The sequence below is a fragment of the Equus asinus genome, chromosome 10, assembly GCF_041296235.1.
Source record: "Equus asinus isolate D_3611 breed Donkey chromosome 10, EquAss-T2T_v2, whole genome shotgun sequence".
NCBI lineage: Eukaryota > Metazoa > Chordata > Mammalia > Perissodactyla > Equidae > Equus > Equus asinus.
Genome location: NC_091799.1, coordinates 21,897,026 through 21,907,111, shown reverse-complemented (window position 1 = coordinate 21,907,111; position 10,086 = coordinate 21,897,026). Strand labels below are relative to the sequence as shown.

The window sequence follows — 10,086 nt, the reverse complement described above, 5'->3', positions numbered from 1 at the left end:
CCAAGGAGAATCAAGACGGTTTTAGCTGTTAAAATAGAGAGTCATGTTTCTGTGCTCCAGTTCTTTAGCACGCGAGCAAATGAAATTTTACAAGGGGAAGATATTAGAACTTGCTGGGTGCTTAGTACGTTTTATGAAGGATTGCTGACATTATTGACATATGTTCAGTTTTAGTTAACTCATTATAGAAGAGGAAACAGTTTTTCTCCATTGGCAAAGCAAAGGCTATTTTCCCAGAGCCTGTTTGAATCCCTTGGTATTTAGTGAACTAGTTTCGTATTGAGTAGGCTGCTGTGTGCATTTTTATGCCATTTGCCCCTAGGATAAGTCCCAATTAAAGGACTTTTCTTTTCCATATGAGAACCTGGCATATGAGCTTCATAGCAAAGGATCAATTAAAGCAGCAATTTTTATACTCAGTTTTTCTAATGGGAGCACTTTACCTTCTTCTTTTGAGATTAGGTTATTTTCCTATGGGAAATCCATTTTGAATAGCACATTTTCCCTGTTCCAATAGAAAGGTCACCAGCTGTACTTCACTGCGTCAGGGATGGAGTATTCATGAGGTGTAACAGGTTGCTTTCTTCCATCTTTTTTTTCCCCTTAATATTTGGTTTTGCTTTTGCTTGAGTGGTTGGTCCCTGAAGATGGAGTAACTCTGGTCATGCATATGTGTATGTATGTCCCTGAAGCATTTTAAAACATGCAAATAAGAAGACCTTATTGTATAAACTTTAAAAAGTACATACATGATTGACTGCTAAACCTTCTCTTTCCTTATGTTTCCACAGGAGTCTCCCCAGGACAGTGCTATCACCCGGGATATTAACCGGACATTCCCAGCGCATGACTACTTTAAGGATACAGGAGGAGATGGACAAGATTCCTTATATAAAATATGCAAGGTATTTCATGTCAAAGACTCAGGTTTGAATGGTCATTCTGGTTCTTTGAAATTATGCAAAAGATACCTCTAAAGTGTAATTTGTATTTGATATTCCAGAAGGTAAAGACTGTAAAATCAAAGGTTACAGCACAATTTTAGACTCATAATGAACAGGAAATACTTAGAAATATATGGTAGAGTTTTTTTTACTCTTTTTTTTTTTCCCCCTGAGGAAGATTTGCCCTGAGCTAACATCTGTTGCCAACCCTCCTCTTTTTTATTGAGGAAGATTAGCCCTGAGCCAACATCTGTGCCAGTCTTCCTTCACTTTATATGCAGGTTGCCACCACAGCATGGCTGACAGTGGTGCAAGTCCACACCCGGGATTGGAACGTGCGAACCCAGGGCACTGAAGCAGAGTGTGCAGAGCTCGACCACTATGCTATGGGCTGGCCCCGTTTCTTTCACTCTAATCAAGACTTTCAGATGACAGTCTTCTGGCTCCACATTTAAACTTTCAAAAGTTGATTTTGTTGAGCCCTCCCTGATGGCCTAGTGGTTAAAGTTCAGTGCACTCTGCTTCAGCAGCCCGGGTTCACTTCCCAGGCATGGAACCACACTACTCGTCTGTCAGTAGCCATGCTGTGGCAGCAGCTCACGGAGAAGAACTAGAAAAATTTACAACTATACACAACTACGTACTGGGCCTTTGCCAGGGATAAAGGAAGAAAAAGGAGGAAGGTTGGCAACAGATGTTAGCTTAGGGTGAATCTTCCCTTGCAAAAGAAAAAAAAAATTGGTTTTATGTTAAGAGCTCTGAGTCCTATAACACTACAAACTTCTTTTCAATATTCACATTATAAGTGATGAACTTGGCACCTAGGACACATCCAACAGTGGGAAGTGCTAATGCCCATCCCAGTGGACTTTTAGTGCTACAGCATAGTAAATGGTGGGAAATACTGATGTCTGTCAATAGGTCTATACCTGAAAGCTATAAAGGAAATGATAGCCTTTTCAATTTCAGTAATCCATATTCCAGTAGATTTTGGTATTTCAGAGCCATGGGGCTAAAAGGAGAATTTGGGACCAGAATTCTTCAACCTTCTTCTCTTCTCAGAATTAGTCTTTAATCTTTTCCCCAAAAAACAAATCAAGAACCTATTTAGCATCTACTATATGAGAGTAGAGGCAAGGCACAAGACATATTCTTAAGGAACTTACATATTATGATTGAGAAGGCAAAACTAACAACTAGTTTTAGGACAGACCAGCAATATAGGACAGGTTCTCCAATGATAAACTAGATGCTTAAAACTATGAGAGCAGTTAGAATTTATAGAAATGTTTCTTGGGTTTAATTTTAATTTCCTCAGAGGACACACAAAGTCATGGTCTTCTTCTCTGGTCATCCTTTTTTAGCCCCATCTCAGTTGTGCGCCCCAGTTAAGCAGCCAATTCAGCTATCCCTCACCCTACTGCAGAATTTCCCAGAAAGAAACCTGGGGCTCACTGCTTCTGATCCCTTCCTCCTGACCCCCCTGCACTCTAGTTTCTCTCCCATGATGCTCTTCCTTACAGCTCTCTCTGCTCTTGACTTCTCACCCTCCTGCATGTACTCTCACCTGTGTCTCAACTTCACTGAGTGCCTCGTCATTTCCTCTCTCTCCACCTGCCCCTAAAACAGTGGCCTTCCCCTAGGTGCTAATTCAGTTGTTCTGTCGCTCGACACTGTCTCTTGTGGGCAACCTTTTCCACCCCCAAAACTTCAGCTGTCACCACTGCACAGATGTCCCCAAATCGACATTACCTCAAAGCCCAAATTTCCAGCTGCCAGTGGTCTCCATGTAAAAGTCTGTCAAGTACATCAAACAAAACAGGTCTAAAAATAGAATTCATTTAAAAACACATTTTATGGGCCAGCCCTGGTGGCCTACTGGTTAAGTTCAGTGCACTCTGCTTCAGCGGCCCAGCTTCAGTTCCTGGGCCTGGACCTATTCTGCTCTATTAGCAGCCGTGCTGTGCTGGGACCCCACATATTTGTAAATAGAGGAAGATTGGCACAGATTGTAGCTCAGGGCATATCTTCCTCAGGAAAAAAAAAAAAGAAAGAAAGAAAGAAAGAAAATTTTCAAACGTACATAAAAGTCAAATAGTATAATGAATTTGTATATATCCCTCACCCAGATTTAATGTTTATCAACATATTGCCACAACTGTTTCATCTTTCCCTTTTTACATTTTTCCTGAAGTACTTTAAAGCAAATCTCAGACATCATGATCCTGAATTCTCCACTATACATCTCTAAAAAATAAGATTATTATCCATCTATAGCATCTATCATTGTCCATCAATACCATTCATTCCATGTCTGAATCTCCATATTCAGATCTCCCTAAATGTCTTTATACATTTAGTTGGAATCAGGATTCAACAATATCCATATTATGTTTAGTTGTTATATCTCTTTTAATTAAAAACAGTCCTCCTTTTTCCCCCAATACCGTTGTCTTGCTGAAGATACAGTCATTTCTCTGTTAGCTTTCAGTTCCTTCCTTTGGCCACATTGAGTTTGATATGATTGAGGTCTCTTATAGCCATACTATCCTCTCTAATCACTGCCGTGGTAAAGACCTCTGTCTTGCGTTGCTGGCACTTTTGCAAAAGCTGCCTTCCATCAGTCTCCCTGCCTTTGGTTTCTGGCTTATTTATTATTTTCTCCATATTGACCCCCAAACTGGATCATTTCAGTGGCCTCCACTGAAACCTTTAGTGCTTCCCTATAGCCACAGAATGAAATCAAAATTCCTTAGTTCTTTTCCTGGTCCTAGATTCCTTAGCTTAGCATATAAGGCATTTTGTAGTATATCCTGGCTTATTCCCTAAATATTTTATACTTCAGCCACATTGAAATTCTTACTGTACACTGCTTGATGTACTTGTCAGACCTCTCAACTGAGCTGTGAAGTCCTCAAGGGCAGGAATCATTTTCTATGTATGTTAGCAATGTAGCACTTGGCACATTGTAGGTGCTCATCCAAAGTTGGTAAACTAATGAAATGCCTTTTTTTCTCCCTGCTCATTATAGCCCGAATAGGCCTTGTGTTCCAAACATTCCCCAGATATATCTCGTACTTTTCAAGTCTTAATGCATTCCTCACGCTTTTCCATGAGCCTGAAGAATATGCTCCCCTCCATTCTCTACCTATACAAATTCAGTACATTTTCTTCCTAGTATATAATTGATTAAGCCGTGTGCTGAGCACTTTACATAAGAGGACTATATGATATCAATACTATGATCATTCTCTTCTTACAGATAAGGAATGTAAATAACAGGCCTAAGATCCAGACCTAGACATAGCAATTGAGGGATTTCAGCCCAACTCTGACTAACTGAAGCCTCTGTTCTTTCTTGAATAATCAACTGTTGATTGACACCTTCACAGACATTTTCATACTGTATTCCACAGCGCTGTGTTGGTATATATTACTAAGAGTTTTTAACACAATCTTAACAGCATTAGTAATAACATGTTACTTTTTACTAATTTGGTAACTGCAAAGTGATGCCTCGTTGCGTTACAGTCATGCACTACGTGCCAATGTTTTGGCCGACGATGGATCACATCTACAGCAGTGGTCCCGTAAGATTAGTACCTTATAGCTTAGGTGTGTAGTAGGTTCTATACAATCTAGGTTTGTGTGAGTACACGCTACGATGTTTGCACAAGGACGAAATCGCCTAACAATGTATTTCTCAGAACATATCCCCATCATTAAGCAACGCATGACTGTATAAAAAGATCATTTCTAAAGCCCTCTGCATACCTTTGAGGAAGTATGTGTGTTTCTCATTCTGTAGTCCTCTCATCAGATAAGCTTTGATGAAATGGGGGACATAATGAGATTATATTTGAATTCTACCTGAATTTATGAAAGCATGATTATGGTATGTATATACATATTTAAAAGTTATAGTTTCACCAAAAGCTAGTGATAAAATCCGTGTATATATTAACTTCTCATCTAATAAGCATTGGCATGACATTTTGCAAAGTGATCTGAATTCTAAACATACCCAATTCTAAATTGCTTTCTTAGGACACGGAGGCACCTTGGCACAGAAAATAAGTGAAGAATAAAGGGAGTTTCATTAGAAAAAAATTTGTCAAATCTGACCATCTTGAATCTTTAGAAATCCCCCTTTCTCCCACAGCTTATGTGAAAACTATAGATATTAATCATAAAAACAAGACTCTGAAAAACAATTAAAGAACTCGAGTAAAACCACAAGGAATGTTGGATGTCAATATTCTGTTAAAGATAATGCTCAGAGGAGATGGGTAGTAATCGTCTGCCGCCAAGAAAAATATAAAATAAGAATTCCAGAGGAACCCACAAATGGTTTCAGAGAAATCCCTCTTATCTGAAAAGTTATTACTGGCATTGTGGAAAGAATTATATTTTGGTTTCTTTGCCAAAAGACTTTTTCCCAGAAAGAAAAATGAATAACATTAACAGTGTTTAGTGAGTGCCTGCTATGTGTGAGGTGCTGGCTAGGTTAAATAAGACATCACCGCAGCCCCTAAGAAGCTAACAATCCAGCAGAGAAGATGGACACTTAAAATGCAGTGTGGTAAATACTGTAATAACCGTACATGTATAGCAAGTACCATAGAAGTGCAGAGAAGAGAGGGAATTCTGGGGGAATGGAATATGTTTGAAGCCTGAAGGAAGAGCACATTTTTCAGACAAAAAAAGAAAAAGAAAAAAACATGAGCAGGGACAGAGATAAGACAACCTGTTTTTAGTGTTGAAGTGGTTTCTGCTTAACCTTCCCCACTCCTTGGCTAAAGGAAGTGGTGTGGTGACGGTTCTATTTATGGTGAAGAAAAAGTTGGGACTGGGGAGAAATGTTTGCATCATTCTTTGACCATCAAAATGCCACAGTGGAGTGTGGGTAGCATCTTTGAGGTTCCTCTCTTCAAGAAACTATGGCCAAGTGACTACATTCATTTACACCTCCTGTGCTTTTTTTTTCCAGGCTTATTCTGTGTATGATGAAGAGATTGGCTATTGCCAGGGCCAATCATTTCTCGCTGCCGTTCTGCTTCTCCATGTGAGTAATTAGGTCTCTGTTATGACTTAGACATGGCCTCCTTCAGCTTATACAGGCCTTAGACTTGAGCATGATTTTATATTGGCTTTGGCCAGACTCTAGGACATGACTTTTAACTCCTATATCTGGAAACCTTGTCCTTAATTTAATGTCATCATGGAAGGAAAACATGGTGAGGATAAATGACAGTGTTGAAAACTAGTACAAGGGTACACTTCATTTTTATTACTAGGATGATTGGATAGACTTCAGTCTTGGTTGGACCCTTGGGGACATTTTATCTTCTCTAAAGTAGCCACTGTCATTAGTATTTGTTTTGGGATTTATGTATTGTGGTGGGAGGGAGGCAGAGAAATTGGCTTGCTTTAGTGCCATTTTATTCATTCATTCATTCAGCAAAGACCTTTACCCTCCAACTTATTGATACTCTTTCAGATCCACAGCAAAACTGAAAAAGTCTTAAGGTGAACATCCGTATACTCCGCCTCATTTACCAATTAATATTTTCTTCACACTGCTTTCTCTGTCTCTCTCTGCTCTCTCTCTCTCTCTGTTCCTCTTTTTTACGCATTCATTTTATTTTTTTCTAGAAAAAGTTTTTGAAATTATTTTTGGAAAGTAAGTAGCAAACATCAAGATTCTTGACTCCTAAATACTTGAACATGTATCTCCTAAGGACATAACCATAAGACCACAGTCACATCCAAGAAATTCCACACTGATTCAGTAACACACAGTCCACATTCAATTTTCTCCAATTGTTTGCTCAGTAAAGTCCCGTATAGCTTTTTTTTTCCCTAACCAAGATCAATGAAGATTCAATCATTGCGTTTGGTTGTCACTTCTCTTTATTCTTTTTACTAAACTACCCCCTTACCTCTTTTGTGTGTTTCATGCCATTGACAATTTTGAAAAATTTAGGCAAATTGTCTTGTAAAACATCCCACATTCTTGATTTGTCTGGTCATTTCCTCATGATTCAAGTTAAAATGCTTGGCAAAAATTCCGCACAGGTGATGTTTAGCAGAAAGTTTTGAGCACCTGTTATGTTCTGTACTGTGCTCGAGATCAGGAGTGAATAAGATAGGGATGGTCCCAATCCTCGTGGAGACAGAGCTGGTGAAGCTGACTAGCTTTAAGCAAAAATCACACAGGTATATCATTCTTAATTTCAATGGCACTATGAAAGTATTGTAAAAAGTTTGATGCAAGATTAAAACAAGGGAGCCTTATTTAGATTACAGGCTTCTCTGGGGAAGTAACCTTTAAGGTGAACGCTGAAAAATGAGAAGAGGTACCCATTATCTTTCGTCCTTTTTGTTATCATTTAACTTTTTTTTAACATTGTTATAAAAATAAACTATTTTGAAAGCAAGATAGTGGAGAGTAGAGTATTCCAGAAAAGAGAAGAACACAGTATGTATAGAAGCACTGAAATGAGGAAAACTTGGCATATGCAAGGAAGTGAAAGAAGGGCAGTGTGACTGGAGCATCATGAGTGATGGAGAGTATGGGAGGGAGCTGGAGAGGTTAACAAGACCAACGTAGGGAGTGCCATGGGGGCAGGACAAAAAGTCTGCATTTTGTTTCTCTAAGCAAGGGGAAGCTTTTGAAGAGTTTTAAGCAATTTTTGTATAGGTTGTAATAAAAGGAAAACAAAAACCACTTTGTATCTTCTAACTGTGAACCTAGCTTGTTGGTATCGGTGGGCATGTAAAAATATGATAAAGCTATAACATTAATAAAGACGTCAAGTTTTTTCCCCAGCTTTATTGAGATATAATTGACACATAAAAATTGTATATATATAAGGTGCATAACGTGGTGATTTGATATACATATACTTTGTGAAATGATTTGCCAAAATCAAGCTAGTTAACGTATTCGTCAAGAGGTCAGGTTTTTCAGTTTTGTTTGGTTTGGTTTTTTAATCAGACTTTCTATCTCAGAGTCTCACAAGCCTGTGTGGTTTGTCTTTGTTCTCAACTCCACTATGAGGGCATTTATCCCCATTAAGTATCGCAACCCCTTTAAAATGGGTTTCCCAATCAAAGCCACAATGTCTTGACTTGAACTCTATGCTGCTTGCCCTGGTGTTGACATAAACGTTTGGTTCATAGTGAGGCCAGATGTGCTGCCTAATATCAGAAATGCCAGTCTGGGTCAGACCAAGTTTCCTGTAGTGTATGGAAGAGTAAAATCGCCTTGCATGACAAAGACCTCAAAGGTCTGGTCCTTTGCCCCAAATACTGTTTCATTTCCAATAATAATTTGCTATGCTATTCTCACTTATTACTTAGTCTGATTTGCTCTCTAGCTCTGCTTTATTCCCATGATTTCTCTGTTCAGCCCACCTCCATCATCTTCCACAGAGGCTCGCCCACATTATTGACATTTTGAAGGCTTCCTACAGTCACACCAAGCCTTAAATAACATTTCCAGTGATTTTTTTTCTATTTTGAAAACTAGACATTTGCCAGGCTCTCAGGGAAATATTTTTCCATAAAGCTGTAGAAGATGTAGATATTATTATAAATGAGAAACATCTGTAAATAGAAGTGAAGTAGGATTTTTGTAGTATTTTAAGTATTATTGTGTTACTGTAGTACCTTAAGCATTGCTGTAAGCCTTAGAATATGTAAGGTTCTTCTGTAACTAACCATGTTTTTAACAATGCTGAGGAAGAAAAACATTTTTAGGTGAAATAGCAGCTCAGGAGGTAAAATGATTTAACAAGGTCTCATGATCTGGGGACAGTGAAACCTGCACTTGTGTATCAGCCTATTACTACTTAGTTTAAATCCTATCCTCTTTGCAAAGCCTCTTCCTGGCTCCCTCAGGCAGACTCAGCCTTTCTTGTTCCTGTGTTCCCACTGATATTTCTACCTAATTCACATTACAGTCATTGTATACTCGTTGTATGGGAGGCGTTTTGAGGACAGGAACAGAGTGTGACAGAGTAGGCATCATTAAATATTTCTTGGTTGAGCAAATGAATGTTATGAAACACAGCTACAGGCCTAAGTTACTGCATACCTCTAAATTCCTGGTGTCCAGATAAGAAGGTGGAAGGATGGATTTGATATACTGAGAAAACTTCTCTGTATGTTTTGTGATTTTTTTTTCCCTTCCCCGTTTCTTATCTGTTACAGATGCCTGAAGAGCAGGCATTCAGTGTTCTGGTCAAGATCATGTTTGCCTATGGTCTCAGGGAACTTTTTAAGCAAAACTTTGAAGATTTGCATTGCAAATTTTACCAGTTGGAGCGCCTCATGCAGGTAAAAGAAAAAAAAACAACAGCTTGCATTCGCCAGTAAGAGTGCAGGAGGCGGGAGAGCTGGATTGACGAAATGGTGCCAAGGAGCAGTGGTGGCTGCCTTCGCCATCCAGGGTTAAAGACGGGTTTTATTATTTTCAATTCTCACTATGTGGTGAGGATGCCAAGATTAATAAGGTGTAAACCTCATGGGTGTGAGCTGGGTTTTCAATCTCGTAAGCACTCAAAAGAGGAGAGCACTTTAACGCGGCAAACTCAGTCAAGAAATATTTGCCAAGGCTCTGACGCTGACTGGATAGGAATCCCATAACAAAAGTGAAACAGACTTTCCCAAACATTTCATAACTTGGAAAGAAAAACTGCCCTTCCAAATATTTGTCACCATTTTGGGGATTCCTCTTTGGAGCTAGTTTGTGGACTTGAAAAGAGGGCTGAGTGCCAGTTTAATACCAGATGATAAGTGTTCTTCTGAGCACTTTGGAGAATTAAGAAAAACACAAGTATGTGACTTTTTTGGACTCTTCCTGTCAGGTTTATGAGCCTTCTGAGTGGGAGTTGAACAGCTGCATATGTGCCTAAAACTAATTAGTTTGCTATTTCAGGAATACATTCCTGACCTGTATAACCACTTCCTGGATATAAGCCTTGAAGCACACATGTATGCCTCCCAGTGGTTTCTTACGCTTTTCACTGCAAAATTCCCTCTCTACATGGTCTTCCATATCATCGACCTGCTTTTATGCGAGGTATGTATCAGAGGTCACATCACTTTCGCTTTTGTTTACAGTGGCCTCCCTTTG

At 39.1% G+C, this 10,086-nt stretch overlaps 1 protein-coding gene across 8 annotated transcripts in view; it reads left to right on the top strand.

Annotated features, from left to right (window-relative positions):
• RABGAP1 (RAB GTPase activating protein 1) overlaps window positions 1-10,086 on the top strand; it is a 160,619-nt gene that overhangs the window by 120,196 nt on the left and 30,337 nt on the right. For all 8 annotated transcript variants that reach the window (XM_014840614.3, XM_014840613.3, XM_070518787.1 and 5 more), the window contains 4 exons: window positions 792-905; window positions 5,935-6,009; window positions 9,162-9,287; window positions 9,889-10,032. In XM_014840614.3, the coding sequence (XP_014696100.1) occupies window positions 792-905; window positions 5,935-6,009; window positions 9,162-9,287; window positions 9,889-10,032 (459 nt within the window). The remainder of the gene's footprint in view (window positions 1-791; window positions 906-5,934; window positions 6,010-9,161; window positions 9,288-9,888; window positions 10,033-10,086) is intronic.